At 53.4% G+C, this 14,987-nt stretch overlaps 7 protein-coding genes; 3 read left to right on the top strand and 4 right to left on the bottom strand.

Moving 5' to 3' along the window:
• Window positions 1-240: 240 nt before the first annotated feature.
• Window positions 241-2,176, top strand: RCC_11109 (related to beta-lactamase; the record flags this gene model as incomplete). XM_023776333.1 has 5 exons in its annotated part: window positions 241-919; window positions 972-1,156; window positions 1,205-1,360; window positions 1,426-1,494; window positions 1,550-2,176. The coding sequence occupies 5 exons, from the start codon at window positions 241-243 to the stop codon at window positions 2,174-2,176; spliced, it is 1,716 nt and encodes a 571-aa protein (XP_023632101.1).
• Window positions 2,177-2,311: 135 nt separating this feature from the next.
• Window positions 2,312-3,592, bottom strand: RCC_11108 (uncharacterized protein; the record flags this gene model as incomplete). The annotated part of the gene is made up of 1 exon (XM_023776332.1): window positions 2,312-3,592. One exon carries the CDS (start codon window positions 3,590-3,592, stop codon window positions 2,312-2,314), a length of 1,281 nt encoding a protein of 426 aa, XP_023632100.1.
• Window positions 3,593-4,408: 816 nt separating this feature from the next.
• Window positions 4,409-6,336, bottom strand: RCC_11107 (probable lysyl-tRNA synthetase (class II); the record flags this gene model as incomplete). XM_023776331.1 has 2 exons in its annotated part: window positions 4,409-6,007; window positions 6,064-6,336. 2 exons carry the CDS (start codon window positions 6,334-6,336, stop codon window positions 4,409-4,411), a joined length of 1,872 nt encoding a protein of 623 aa, XP_023632099.1.
• A 614-nt stretch (window positions 6,337-6,950) lies between these two features.
• Window positions 6,951-9,544, bottom strand: RCC_11106 (uncharacterized protein; the record flags this gene model as incomplete). XM_023776330.1 has 2 exons in its annotated part: window positions 6,951-9,436; window positions 9,538-9,544. 2 exons carry the CDS (start codon window positions 9,542-9,544, stop codon window positions 6,951-6,953), a joined length of 2,493 nt encoding a protein of 830 aa, XP_023632098.1.
• A 708-nt stretch (window positions 9,545-10,252) lies between these two features.
• RCC_11105 (uncharacterized protein) lies at window positions 10,253-11,071 on the top strand (the record flags this gene model as incomplete). The annotated part of the gene is made up of 1 exon (XM_023776329.1): window positions 10,253-11,071. The coding sequence occupies one exon, from the start codon at window positions 10,253-10,255 to the stop codon at window positions 11,069-11,071; it is 819 nt and encodes a 272-aa protein (XP_023632097.1).
• A 373-nt stretch (window positions 11,072-11,444) lies between these two features.
• RCC_11104 (uncharacterized protein) lies at window positions 11,445-12,974 on the bottom strand (the record flags this gene model as incomplete). XM_023776328.1 has 2 exons in its annotated part: window positions 11,445-11,953; window positions 12,011-12,974. The coding sequence occupies 2 exons, from the start codon at window positions 12,972-12,974 to the stop codon at window positions 11,445-11,447; spliced, it is 1,473 nt and encodes a 490-aa protein (XP_023632096.1).
• Window positions 12,975-13,462: 488 nt separating this feature from the next.
• RCC_11103 (related to cytosolic sorting protein GGA2/TOM1) lies at window positions 13,463-14,781 on the top strand (the record flags this gene model as incomplete). XM_023776327.1 has 2 exons in its annotated part: window positions 13,463-13,480; window positions 13,558-14,781. The coding sequence occupies 2 exons, from the start codon at window positions 13,463-13,465 to the stop codon at window positions 14,779-14,781; spliced, it is 1,242 nt and encodes a 413-aa protein (XP_023632095.1).
• Window positions 14,782-14,987: the final 206 nt, after the last annotated feature.

Here is a 14,987-nt window from a genome sequence, read left to right as displayed (position 1 = left end):
GGCGGGAATAGCTCAAGCCGCAGGCTGGACGACGGCCTTCAGTGCCTTTTAGCCTTAGCCATGAGTCTTGGGATGGTACATGGTACAATAGCCAAATAGTGCTCAGGGCTTTTCTGACAGTAACATCGTGTCCTTCGGAGAGGAACGGTCAGGGCGAGGTGGTGAGCTCAGGAACAAATTGCCCCTCATCGTGACAGCGAACTTCACGACTTCACATCTAGATAACAAACACGGAACGCCATGCTGTTGACAACGCTTGCTCTGGCCGTCTCCGTACTCCCAGCTTTCGTCGTTGGCAGCTGTTACGAGCCTACCCCAGCGTTTCCACCTCCAGCATGGAACAAAGGAGCTTCTGACCTTCAATCAATATTCAAGCGGATTGAGCAAAAGCTCCACAATGTCGTTCAGAAAAACAAGTACAACACCTCATCATATTCAATCGAGGTCACCTCCTCCAGCTCGGACACTCTTTGGGGGACCTATCATACTGCCAGTATCTTGAACAAGACTCGTCCTGGAGACATACATGTTTCAGGCCACTCCCAGTACCGCATCGCATCCATCACGAAGACATTCACGACTCTAGCATTGCTCTACTTGGCTGCAGACAAGAAGCTCTCGCTGGACGATCCTGTGGTCAAGTACATTCCAGAGCTCAACTCTTCCGAGTACGCTTTGCCATGGAAGGACATTTCTCTAAGAATCCTCGCAAGCCAGCTATCTGGCATCCCTCGTGAGTTCGCGCAAGGTGACCTCTACAACTTAAAGCACGATCCAACGTCCCTTGGCCTTCCACCAGTCTCCGGATTCGATTTGCCACCTTGCGATGAGTACAATGAATACAAGCCGTGTACTGGATCTGATCTCCTCGATCGGCTCAAGAAAGCTCAGCMACTGTTTGCTCCAAATCAAAAGTCCAGTGAGCTGCAAATATTTGAATGACCTTGAAGAACTGCTGACCTTGAACACAGCCTACAGTAATGTCAACTACGAATTACTCGGTCTGGTTATTGCCAATGTCGTGGGCGTGCCTTACGAGCAACACATCATCGACACAATCGTGAAGCCGCTAGGCATGGACTCGACGAGCTTCGACACTCCTTCCGACGAGTTCGCTGTACTGCCAGTAGTGGAAGGGGATCGCGGTAACTATTGGGTACGGCGGGAGTTCCTAATGTGCATGCGAATCACTGACATGTTATAGGGCGTTGAAGAAGGCGTACAGAATCCGACCGGTGGTCTCTATTCAACGTCGACCGACCTTAGCAAGTTTATCCGATATATATTGACTAACCACAACTCCCTCGTAACTGGGATCAATTGGCTGCTTCCTGCTAGCTGGGGTACTGGCATGGAGTCTGTGGGTGCCCTGCGATCATCGACATCAGAGACAATAATGACTGACAATTTTATTCCCTCTTGCAGTTCTATGGGATGCCATTCGAGATATTCCGGACCGACAAGATCTTGAAAGATAGTCGTAGACCTGTGACAGTGAGCTCCTGTTCAGTAGTGCCAGGTCGTGTAACTTCCCTAATTCAACTCACAGTTTACCACGAAATCTGGTGGCCTTCCCGGCTACTTCACGAAGATAGTGGTTGTAGAAGAATATGGACTTGGCTTCACCATTCTAGTAGGAGGGAACATGGCAATGCTGGACGAACTCACCGAGATTGTGTCTGTTGAGCTGGTTCGTGGAGCGGAAGAAGCAATCTGGAWACAGATTTCGAATACCCATGAGGGAAGCTATTCCGCCACGATCCCTTACCTCAACTCGACCATCGAAATGAAAGTTTCGCCTGCTAAGGGCCTGCATATCACGCAGTTCATCTCGAACGGAACGAGCGTCATTCCAGGGTTCCTCGCCAGCACAAACGACGATCCAGATTTGTACGCTCAACTTTCACCGACGTTGTTGTTTAAGAACGAAACGTCTCGGGAAGGAGAAATATGGCGAGTGCTGGCTGTGCGAGAGAGGGAAACCCACAACTCGCACAACTCGGGGGTTTGGGATGAATTTTGTCCAACCGATCTCGATCAACTTTCCTATGCCGGACTTCCCCTCAACGAGGTCGTGTTCTGGCACGACCAAGGACTTGTTGAGCTGCCAGCGTGGAGAGTCACGATGAAGCACACTGAAGCTAAGGACACAGGCAGACTGGTGATACAGGGTTGAAATGAATTGTAGCAAGGAATAACACCGTCAATCATCATTCATATCAAAGACATAGCAGTCTCCTCGCAATCCACACGCTCAAACGCTACATCGAAATATCTATATTATGCAATTCATTCTTTGTCCTCTTCATCATCATGAGCTCCCCTTGAAGAGCATGCGAAGAGCTGAAGGCTCTTTCTTAACCTTCACCTCGCCACTCTTACTTTTGCTCCGAGTTGACCTGGAACTAACCTCGCTCTTCGTCTTCCTCTTTCGAGCCTTCTTCTCCTCTTTGGTGGAGACAGGCTTGAAGTCAGCTTCAGTGAGCTTGCCCTCTTCAATAAGCGTGCGTGTTGCCTGCGGTGTAACAAACATGCCATCGACGCTGGTTCCAAGCGAGTTTGCCTGCTCGTCAGCAATCCCACGACGCCATTTCTCAATGTGGTCGATTTCACGAAGCTCGTCCATTTCCTCAACAAACCCTTCCTCGCCTACTGGTAACTCGACGCCGCTCTCCAAAAGACGGAGCTCGTCGCGAGCCTTGATCTTCTTGATAATCTTGTAGCCACCAAACGCGATGATCGTAACGCCAACACCAACGCCGGCGGCGATAGCGAATTGAGGACTAGCGAGCAGTGCAACAATCACGGGAAACGAGCTCTTCATGGTCATMAAAGCTCCCGGACCCATCTTCGCCACCAGATTGGAAATCTCCGCGAGCGTCAGGGCAACAGCGGCAAGGGCGTCAGGGTTCTTTTGCAAATTATCGATCATGGCGGTAACGGAGTGTTGAATGCAATTGCCTTCGTCTAGGAGGCGCTGAAGACCGCTCATCTTCTCCTGCAATTCGAGCTCGTCTTCGCGTTTGCTCTCGGGTCCAGGCTGAGGAAGGTAATCACCATAGGCCAAGTCCATGTCGATATCGTCCATGCTGGCGTGCCGTTTGCTCTCTTTTTGACGACGTAATTGCGTGCCCTCCGTGTGTCTCCGCGTGAGCTCACCAATGCGCGGCTCATCTTCGCCCAGCGATACGGAAGATCCATTCCGGAGCGGTGACGGACGGTGGGAATCATGACGTTGTGGACGATCGTTCGCAYAGAAGCTGTCCGAAACGCCACGCTTCATACCCACCCTCGACTTTCCCGGGACAGGCTTTCTCCTGATGGTCCTGCCACTATCACTACCTCTTCTTGTACTTGCTTGTGAACTGCGGCCATCATCGTCGTCCACGAGAGTCAGAGCTTCTAGCTCCCTGAGTGCCTTGCGTTCCTTCTCCTTGATGTCGTGCTCACTCTTTCTCTGGGCCTTGATCTCCGCCTTACGCTCACTATATGCACTCTTTGCTTCCTTGAAGACGTTGACCAGATGCTTCGATGTGCCTACCACCTTGCCCGACTTGTTGACGACCGTGATGGTTTGTCCGATGGCTACCATGGCTGTAAGGTTCGTTGGAAAGGGATAACGTGCTGCAACTTGTCCGGCAAGTATGTCGTCAACCCCGTGTCTTAGATATGATTGCGTGGAACGTCTGCGGTTTGTATGTACAAATTCCAAGCGGAAACAAGGTTTTTGAAGGAGGTTCAAACGGGTCACTCTTTGTGGCGGTCAAGGCTATTAGATAGGCCCCAGAATAGACCAAGCGGACAAGGGCGCTTTGATCTCTCGTCTTTGCAAGCGAACCATACAACAAAGCAGCCCGCGAGTTGCAGACGTGCGCGATGCTGCACTCCACTCGTCGTGGCAGCTGTCAGCCTGTCACGGCCGGGGCCAGAGGACGGCGGCAGATAAAGCGTGACGTGTCCGGCGGTAAGTCGTAGGTATTGGTTGCGGCGGATTTTGCCCAAAAGCCAAGCGTCCAGCTACAGAAGCCTGGCGCCCGAGAGTTGTTATACATATCAAGGACCTTCAACAAGGTGTGTGTATGTGGGACTGCGTGGTTGGGCCGTAGATCTAGATCATTGGGCGATGGCTTCGCGACCGATGACGAGACTCGGTTCTTTGGCATTGCATGTCGATGTATGCGATCCCGCGTTTCTTTCGGGCCAGGAGGAGAGGCAAAACATCAAGGGCATAACATCGCGACCTTGGTGGGAGACAAAGTAGATTGAGAGCGATCAACGAAGTATGGGCTCGAGAAGAAAGCTCTGAACATCGTTGCACATGTGTGATAAGGTTCGGTTGTAGCTTTGGTTAGCCAAGCTTTCATCTTAGGCCGAACGATTCTATCAACAATACKGCGGCGACGCATATCTACTTGTGCGGAATGCCTTCGACCGGTACAGTTTCTACACCAGCAACGACCTCATCCGCCTTCGACTTCTGCACATCAATGTCCTTCATCATCGGGAAAGTCAATACCTCCTTGATGCTGTAGTTGTTGGTCAAGAACATGACGATGCGGTCAATTCCCATGCCCCATCCTCCCGTAGGAGGCAGACCATATTCCATTGCGGTAAGGAAGTCCTCGTCGAGGGGTTGCGCCTCGTCATCTCCCTGGGCCTTCTGTCTTGCCTGCTCCTCGAAATGCTCGCGCTGAACGAAGGGATTGTTCAACTCGGTGTATGCATTGACAATCTCCTTCTTGCACACGAACGCCTCGAAGCGCTCGCACAGACCTGGGGTCGTGCGGTGGTACTTGGCAAGTGGACTCATCATCYGTGGGTGTCCCGTAATCATGGTCGGGTTGATGCACTTCTCTTCGATGAACTCGCCGACGAGTTTGTCAATCATGCGAGCGTTGGTGAGTGGCGGCGGACATTCAACGTTGACCTTCTTGAGGATGCGTCGCAAGAACTCGTTGGTCTCATCGGTGTGCAGCTGATCGCCGGGCGGGAAYTTCTCGCCGCAAGCCTCCTCCAACGCCGGCATCATCTCAATCCTCTTCCAAGGCCTGGCCCAGTTCACGTCGTAAACCTCGCCGGTCTGGGTGGTGAATTGGGTTGTCAGCCCACCGGTAATCTCCTTGACAAGACCCTCCACCAGCTCCTCAGTACGGTTCATGGTATCCGAGAGGTCAGTGTATGCCTCGTAGTACTCGCAGGTGGTGAATTCGGGGTTGTGTGTCAGATCGATTCCCTCATTGCGGAAGACTCGTCCCAGCTCAAAGATCTTGTTGATGCCTCCAATAACCAGTTGCYTCAATGGCAGCTCGGTCGCAATGCGAAGAGCAAGGTTGGTCTTCAAGTCGTTGTGGTATGTCATGAATGGCTGCGCGGTGGCACCGCCTGCAGACTTCTGCAGGACGGGGGTCTCTGCCTCGTAGAAGCCAGCGTCTTCGAAGTATCTGCGAATGTACTTGACTACACGGAATCGCTTAAGCAAGGTATCTCTGGATGACTTGTTCATGATCAGATCAAGGTGACGATTTCGATAACGCTCCTCCTGGTCCTTGAATCCGTAGTGCTCTGACGGAATCTGATGAAGACATGGCGCGAGCAGCTGAACGCTCTGGGCAAATATGGACAGCTCGCCTGGGTTATCCTCCTTCTTGGGACTTGTACGGCCAGGGAATCCAGTCACGCCAATGATGTCTCCTCTGCGAAGAATGTCGTGCTGCTCGGTGAAGGGGACATCGCTGGTGTTCTCCGAGTTTGTGGCCATGATTTGAATGCTTGCGCCATCCACCGAGACTTCATAGAAGCGCAGGTTCTCGCCCGACGTGCGGATGTTGTAGATCCGGCAGCCAATGCTGAGTACCTTCTCCTTGACAAGCTCACCCTTCTTGAGGTGGCCGAATTCGCCCTCGAACTTGGTCAAGTCGTATGTGACATGGAATTTGTGCGGGTAGGGATTGGGCTGGTTATTCTCCAGCATCCGCTTGACGGCGCGCGATCGCAGCTCTCGATATTGCTGTTGCAGTGCTTGTCAGCCACTTTCTCCCCTTCTACTTCGCTAGACAGACTCACATTTGGATTCAGCTTTCCCTCATCCTCCTCGTCATTTACTGCCTTGCGTCTAGCCTGTGGTGGAGGCTGCCTGGTCGCCTCACGCTCAGCCTTCTTCGCATCCCTCTCGCGTTGCTTCTGCCTCTTCTTGAACTCCGACTTGGAGACTGACTCGCCCGTCACTTCATCCAGGACCAAATTGGGTGTGTTGTCGGACGTGGTGAGCTGAGAGACCTTGTCGGCGGCATTGGAAACTGCTTCCTTGACCGCGTCGGCCGCTCCTTGGGCTGCCATGTTGTGCTGAATGTGAAAAAGAGAGGGTCGTGTGGTGGGGGATGAAATATATATCCTTAGCGGGGTAGAATTCGGTATGGGAAAATAGACGACTCATTCGAAGACTCACAAAAAGTCCGCCTACCTGGTACCCCATGACGCAAAGCATAGTGACCCATGCCAAGCATGAGACTGCGACGGCTTTCAGCCATGGATACGTGAGTTGTCCGCTCTCGTCGACTGTCAAAGTGGGAGTTTACGGTCATATAATGCTTGAACTTGATAGATACTCGAATTGAAGAACTAAAAACCACTTATTGTCCTCACGGGACACAATTCACTACCCTCGCGGAGCACTGTCGTTGCATCCCTCTCCTTGACGTGAAGGCTCCGTTGCCCTTTCCCCGTGACCATCTTCCGCTCGGGACGCGAGCAGACAACAATGAAAGTCGGTCTTCCAACTACTGATACTCATGGCTCATCACTGCGGGTCCAGCCACGAACGGACTGCTCTGAAGCTCCCAGCCGGGGAGCTCTTCACAATCCAGATACCACCACAGAATAATTTGGTTCACTGAATTTTCGTGATCACCAGCCCCATGTGTACATCGTTAGGTTCCATGCCATTGCGTTCACTACGCCGACTTCAATCCGTACAGCCGGTTAGTGAGCGCTGTGAAGTCCGTCCGGGCAACCACATCCTGAGACAGGATCAGCGCCAAGTTACGAAGCTGAATCTCCTCGAGATGTGTTGTCTCCTGGAATATCGTTTGTGCGGTTGGGCAGTACTGCAAGTCTCCCAGGATGCTGTTTACCATCGAATTCGGATGCTGTGACACTGGTCGTGGTGGAGGCTGCTGTTGCGCCTGTGCAACGTACGGATTTGGGGGGATCTCATGGGAGGGGGGACCCCCAAGACCCCCACTATTTGGCGGCGAGAACGTCGCATTCTGCACGTTGATCGGCGAGCCTGCCGGGCCACCTATGCTTTGGCGGACATGTGGAGGGAGATGTCCGTTGGACTGCTGCATTGGTGCTGATTCCTGCACTGCAGACTGGACTTCTGGAGCTCGTGCGACGATGAGGGTGGCAAGAAGAAGCCTCTCCTCGACAGGCTTCTTAAGACTGCAATGTTCGAGCATTAACACGTGTTCCGGAAGAGCCTCACCGGCGTCCACCGGTATGATATACAGATCCTTCACCATAGGTGGCTTGTCTTTCTCGACGACAGCATACCGCTTCCTGCTATGGAAGTAATCGAACACTTCGTTGAATGCATCGGCGTTGTCGTATGGGGAGAGGGAGAGGACCGTCACATCACTGCTGGAGCTCCACCGCAAGCCACAAAGGTATTGCTCAGCCTTTTCAATCTGCAAGCGCCCATCTATGGACAACTTGTGAGGGAGCAAAGATGCCCACGATCCAGTAGACGCAAGGTCTCGCCCTGCCACGAATCGCGCGTTCACCGTCGGAGCGCTGTCTTCACTACTCTGCACCAGCTTGCCGTGCCAGACAACTTGGTCCGAGCCTGTGACGTCCGCTGGTGCGTAGGAGTCGTCATCGTCCTCTAGCATCCGATCAACGTCTGGGTCGACCTTTGCCGCATTCTGAGCTATCGAACTACGGCGACGTGGAGCGATTTGCATTGTACGGGCTCCCGCGGGCGGAGTGCCAATTGTGGGCGACGGCTGTGTTTTAGCCCAGATGTTCTTCATGTCAAAATGCTGGCTAGTGGGACGACGTTCTGCGTTGGGATCCGCCTGGCTGCCGGTGTCTACGACCAAAGGTGACTCTCCTGATGGCGAGCCGCTCTGGCCATGGCTGCTTGTTCTGGCATCAGCAATACTGGGTCTCTGGGTGCTCGACTCGTGATCGGTCATCTGCGCATCGGTCCCGTGCCGAGTCTCGTCCTCGATGAGATGCACACCCTTGTGATCCTGACGATATCTTGGACCCTCCTCGACAACTGCGATTACCTGCCGATCGAGAACTTCTTTCATCTCTGCACGTTCGCGCTGGAGCTCCTCGCTCGCCATATCGCTCGTGCTCATAGTCGCCAGCTCGCTTGCGGTAAGCGATCCGGACAGGAGTCTCTGGACAAGGCTCTTGTTCTTCTTGAGATTGGCGTGTAAAGCTCTGAATTGGCCGGTGTAGTTGGGTTGGCCGACGCCGTGGTTCATGTGCATTTCATACTCAATTCTCGCTGCATACGTCTCCCCTAAAGAGGATGCAGTCTGACCATCTGGAGGAGAATATCCAGAGTTGGTCCTCGCCTGTATGTCATCGCTAATGATCTTTGCAAGCGCCTGCGCACCCTTTTGGCGGTCCTGTGGAAGCTGGGATATCGGCACAATGGCTGTGTTGGCATCAGTGGCAGCCTTGCTGGCCGCGGGTGTCGACTTGCGACGCTTCTCCTGCCTGGACGGCTTGTTTGGCTTCTCGTCTTGCGCTGCTGTCTCGGCGGATGGAGTGACCTGATGGTCGATTGTGTCCTCCCGCTTCCGCTTGCTGTTGCTGGTCGCATCCTGGCCTCCATTGGTAGCCACTGGTGCTGGCGTGGGTGCTGCCGCTGGGACTGGCGCTGGTTCAGCCTGCTCGACGGGCTCCACATGTTGTGTCAGCTCCGCGGGCTCCATCTCCAGAGGTGGAATGTCTTTCTTGAGCCACGCCGGTTTCGAGTCTTCGCCGGCCCTGCCTTTGCTTTTGCGACTCTTGCTCATCTTCTTCTCGTTCTGATACATGCGATTCCGGTTCTCCCAGATCCGCTCGCCGCGTTGCATGGACTGCACCGTTTCTTGATGCTCCTCGGGTCGGCACTGCTCGCAGAAATAGTGCTCAGGTAGCTCCTCGTCGTCGTCTGTGACCCCCATACAAACGTTATGTTGCCAAACTTCGCACGCGTCGCAGCTGACGAAAGCGCGTCTGTCGTGGGGATTGGTGTTGCCGCACACACAGCGAATGACCTCTTCTGGCTCGTCTTCGTTTGGTGCCGGCTCTGTTTCGGCCGACTTCTTGGTGGGCTTGCCTTTAACCGTCTTTGTGGGCTTCGTGTTCGGAGCGGGCGACGATGAGGCATTCTTATGCTGCCCTTTCGTGGCCCTCCCTGATCTTCGTGGCTCATCTGCATGTCTGTTAGCGAATGCTCGTTCTGAAGGGCACGCGACCAATTGCTGCGTGCTCTCACACGCAGTGGGCGTCTACAAGGGCGCATTGAATGCTTACCTGACATGTTTGCTGAATATGATCCGACACTCGCGCGCAAGGCAGAGGGTGGAATACGATGGAATGGGATACAGCGTCTTCAGCGCTTACGCAAAATTTCACGGTAACTAGATACACGACAACAACCTGACGCTGCTCGAGCCGTGYAAGACGATGGGCAGAGATGCGCGTCTGTAGCAGTGACGTCTGTCCACCGCAACGCAGATTGAAAAGCGGCAATGCGTGGCCCAGCAAGCTGCCGAGATTGTATGCGCAGAAACGAGCTCTCGATCAAGCATCCACCAGCCTTCCAGGCTTGCCCTCGCTGGAGGTATCGCAATGCGCTGCTTTGAAGCAGGCACGTATCCCAAGAAAACGTGGCGGTGTCGCAGTCGCGTGTGTAAGACGCAGTGAAGAGCACGCGAGCGTCTTCGCGCACCGATGAAGATGGCAATGAAGTCGCGAACTGTTGGCGACAAAGGATTTTTCGAGCGCAAACCCTGGGGACGGGAAGATTGTCGGGTTCCGGATTGTGGTTGTGATGAACTGCGAGCGTAGGAGAAGAGAAGTSGAGGTGAGATCGACTTGACAAGCGAGGAAGGTTCGTGCGGCAACGTTCCCGAATCCCAAGAAATCGCCGAGTTCCCAAGTTGTACCTGACCTGGTTTCGATTGATGAGAGACAACAGAATACGGTAGCTACTACTAGGTACTCTTTCCACCTTATTCACCACAACATGACAGACGTACGCTCGATGCTGCGGCAATCGAGAGAAGCCCGCAGAATAACGCACCCCCAYGCAAGCTATACTCCCGACTCGAAGATCAGATGTAACCTATGCGACACGCTCGTCAAATCGGAGGCAGCATGGCAGAGCCACCTTCACTCATCGCAGCACACACTGCGCCAAACACGCGCGCAAGAGGCTGCTGCGACTAGAGCTGGCAATGGTGCTGGCAAAAAGCGCAAAGCCGACAGCCAGAACAGTCCGCCTCCAGAGGATCGAAAAAAGGCCAAGTCCGTCACATTCGTTGCAGGCGTGGAAGAGCCGGAGGATGTCGTCGACCCTGAGGAAGTGCTCCCTTCTGTCAACGACTCGGCACCCCTGGTTAATCCTCAGCCCAGCAGCGGCAATGATGAGGTAGTAGATCCCGCGGAAATGGCAGCGTTCGAGCGTGAGCTGGCCGAAATGGAAGCGAGCATGGTATCGAATGCTGCCGACAAAGCTACAATATCCGCGCCAGCGATGACGGCTGAAGAAGTTGCAGCCCAGGCAAGGGAAGAGCAAAKCATGCAACGTGGAAATAGGGACGCGGAGCTGGAAGCCGAGCGTGAAGACGCTGCCAGAATGCTTGAAGATGAGTTGGACGAGATGGAAAGCCTCGAGGAGCGCGTCAAGAGATTACGAGAGCGAAGGGAGAAGCTGAGACAGGTCGAGCATGTGACACCAACAATACAGGCACCGGCAATACGTCAGGAGAACCATGCCAATYCTGGAAGCGAAGACGAGGAGGACGAAGAAGATGTCGAAGAGTGGGCTTTCGGTGCGAGATGAGGCGGCAAGAGGGCTGAGGTCTATCTACAAGACTACGCCGATAGGCGCCCTCGGAGCAGCTCTCGCGCTCCAGCGGCAGGTCGCAGAAATGCAGACAACAGGGAAAGACTCGAAAGTCGGCGTGATAATTGGACAACACTGCTACCGTGATGTCTACATTTCACACTGCTTCCTGTCACGTTCCGACGGTGTATTTGCCATAGCATCCCATGCTCTGAAGACATCGATTCTGCTCAAGCAACACTCGACCACATCGTTCCCCGGGTCTCTTCATGAGCACAATATTGCGTGCATACCGACACGATTGAGCGCTTCCATCGCGCGAGGGCAGAAAAAGCAAATCCATCCGCAAAGTTCAAAACAAACATTATGATCACGCTGCCGCAACAACGGCACATATCCCGGCGGCAAACTCAATGTCCTCCCAAGTGGCTTCCCAGATGCTCAACACATCAAGCCTCCACTTCTGCCCATCGCGCTTGAGTCTTCCAATGACACGACACATGATTCCGTTGCCTTTGGAGGCGTCGGTAAACACCTTGCTGTCGAGATCCCATAGCTGGGCTTGTTGCCACAGTTCGAAGGTTCCGTCAAGGTAAGGCGGTTTGTCGTGGTAGATGTCTTTGAACGAAAAGTGCTGCTTGCGACCAGGGGCTGGCTCCCGCCAAGAGGCGGTCACTCGAGCATACAACTCGATGACAATATCGTGACCGTTTCTGGCCCCGTGACAACCGGTCGCCATCGCTTCGCCAACTCGGAAGCACGTGCGCAGGACGACACTATGGGACACTCCAGAGATTGGTGACCGATCGAGAACAGATGGTGGAAATGGCTYGCGGACAATTGGCTTGATGTTACTTTCGGCGCCGGTGTTGATCTTGTCTGTCAGCTGTCAGTACTACTGTCATGGTTCCAGGATGGACTGAGAAATCGCTATACCCAGGGCAAGCTTGTCTGCGTCGGACAATAGTGCGCCACCGTAGTCTTCGAGCTCATCAACATCGCGGGTATTCAACTTGCGTCCACGGTTTGCTGGAGTATTGGGTCTGATTTCGACTTCATCTTCGTTGCTCTCTGCCATACTCACCATCTCAACATCACTGAAGTTTTCCTTGTCGTCATCATAGTCATCAAAAATTAACGGTCTTTCAGAAGATTCAGAGCATGCTTCGGGCTGAGAAGATGGAACGTGAACAACCTTTTGGCGCCGTGCACTGCGTCGATTGCTGGTACCGGACTCGCCACTGTCCTGGCTCGCTCTCTGTTCCATCGAGGTACTGGGACAGCGCTCATTCGAATTCACGTTCATTGTCTTAAACATTGAGATGCTGGTGCTGTCGTAGGTTGCGGTGGTCGAAGACCCCTGATGGAGCGTGAAGCCTTGGCCATCGCCGGCTTTAGCGGTTTGTAAGGATGTTGGCGCCGATGTAGTAACAAACGAGTCCATTGTTGTTCTCGGAGGAAGAAATGATACGGGCTTGGAGACAGTCGATGCCAACTCACTTCCTGTGGTACTCACCGATGAGGGAAAGGACACTGGTTGGCTTGCAATGGTCTGCATTTTACTGAACTTGCTGGAAGGGCCTTGAAACTTGGCAAGCGCAGGCGTATCACAGTGGATGGCATCCAGCGTAACCTCAGCACCGCCCTTGGAGACTCTAAAGTCGTCGTTGACATTGCTCGTCTGACGTCGCTTGGGTTTCGACAGAGGCTTTGCGGTCGAAGTGCGTTTTTTGCTCTTGACTGTGGGTATCTTTGTGATCTCACCTCGTCCAAGGTACGTGGAAGCAACTGTGGTCGCTACCTTATGACCCAGAGCTGTGGGTTCTTCGTGAGCGCTTGTGCTGGGGCCGTCTGGGCAGGTGGCGACGACGTCATGTTTGTTGATTGGTGTAAATGCCATGGCTGCATACTCCACGTATGGATCAACTTCCAACGAGGCTGTCGCACACGCTATGCCACGCGTTGAGATGCCGACAGAAGTGAGGTCTAGATGTTATAGGCTGCAAGCCGAGATCGGCTCTTGCCTTGCTCCTTCCCGAATCGTTGCCCGCTGACCCGCCGCGATCCCGGCACGAGGCTCTACTTTCACCACTCGGGCACTGTCGCTAATACTGAATCGCAGTCAGTGTCTCGTTTACGACGTTTAACTTGGAAGCCATCAGGATTTTTGACTCCCGGCCAACGCTGCATTGACCGCTGCATCTCTCGTCTCACATACTCCTCACTACTAGGTGGTCATCAGATCAAGCTGTAGCTTGCATCGCCTGATTGCGTGTAAGTCACGCAAGTTTTAGTCATGCGTAGATAGACGATTTACTAAAAAGAGCATCAACAGAAAGTCTGAAAACGGTCTCCGTAGCACCAGACAAGTGCTGTCTTCCATTTACCATGTTCAGCGGCTCATCAGTAGGTTGAGGCTAGGTTCTGGCTGCAGAGATCAGCCCGATGTATATCGGATTGTGCAGAACTAACATATACCACAGAAGAAGCCTTTCAGTGCCATCACTGTTCAGATCGACCGACTTACCAGCGAGCAACATGAGGAAGACGACTGGAGCGGCATTATCGAGCTGGTCGAGGTCATTCGCATACAATCTTCAGGGCCGACCGAAGCCGCCAGAGCACTCCGCAAGAAGCTCAAATATGGCAACTCGCATCGTCAAATACGAGCGCTTGTTATTCTCGACGGACTGATCCAGAATGCTGGTGGGCGGTTCCAGCGTACTTTTGCCGATGAACCACTATTGGAGCGACTCCGGCTGATGGCTCTGGACGATACCGTCGACGCAACCGTCCGTCGAAAATGCAAGGTGATATTTGTCCAATGGGCCAATGCATACAGCAAGACTCCGGGTCTCGAGAAGATCGCGACGCTGTACAAAGAGCTGCCGAAGACCAAACGACCTGCCGCTGCTCGTCAAAAGGTCCTCCAGGACAGCACACCGGCCGATCCAGATAGTGAACCCTCCGAGTCTCCATTTTCCGAGCCCAGACAACGGGCAAAGTCGAATGCTAAGGCTCAAGCTCAAGCTCCGTACTCTCGTCCAGTGGGTCTGACTTCAACATCCTCGAGTCTCTCCTCGAAGCTTTTCAAGGAGAAGAAGCCCAGCGCAGCCAACAAGCCTTTCAACCTCGCCAAGGAGAAGGACAATATGACAAACGCCTTAGCAAAGTCGTCAATAGCATCGACAAACCTTCTCAACGGTCTTCAGCTTATCAATCGCGAGAACGAGCGGGTCTCTGACAACGAGGAGGTCCAGCGGCGAGTCGAGGCATGTAAATCGCTGCGCAGGAAGATCCTCTACTACATAAACAATGTGGAGTCCGATCAGTGGATTGGAAGCCTTGTCAACGCTAATGWYKWKYTTKTCAARSMSMWGACKGCATACGAGATTATGGATCGAAGCATCAGTGATGATAGTGATAGCGACGCCTGGGAAAGTCTCGGGGACCAACGATCAAAATCGAGCAAAGGGATCAGCCCCGACACACAAGAACAGCTCGCTGGTCTTAACATCTCCGATCCCCCTCCTCCACCACAGCCGCCAAGGCCAACATCGACTTCGATGCCTCCTCCGCCTGTGGCTGCTTCCTCGCTGTCAAGGGCCTCTGATGAGGCGGAGGACGATGACGATCCTTTCGGCGATTCGAACGCGGTTCAGACCCCTTTGAATGAGCGACCTGGAATGACCTGGCGCGAAGTGTAGATGCTTTCAATTGTGGAGATTTCAACGYACGAATGTGACCAAAGTCGATGAAAGGAAAGGAAAGTTTAAACTGGCTCATGCTCGTTCATCACAGTTTCAATTTGTCGACCGCACTTTTACAAGTTCCCGTCATCTCGCCACCCTCGCCTGCCTCTGAATGAATTACTGCCGTCGGAATCCTCACTCCTGCCCTCTGATACTACATC

This window comes from Ramularia collo-cygni, assembly GCF_900074925.1.
Source record: "Ramularia collo-cygni strain URUG2 genome assembly, contig: RCC_scaffold27, whole genome shotgun sequence".
Lineage (NCBI taxonomy): Eukaryota > Fungi > Ascomycota > Dothideomycetes > Mycosphaerellales > Mycosphaerellaceae > Ramularia > Ramularia collo-cygni.
Note: the sequence above shows the minus strand (reverse complement) of the source record. Positions and strands in the feature narration are given on the sequence as shown.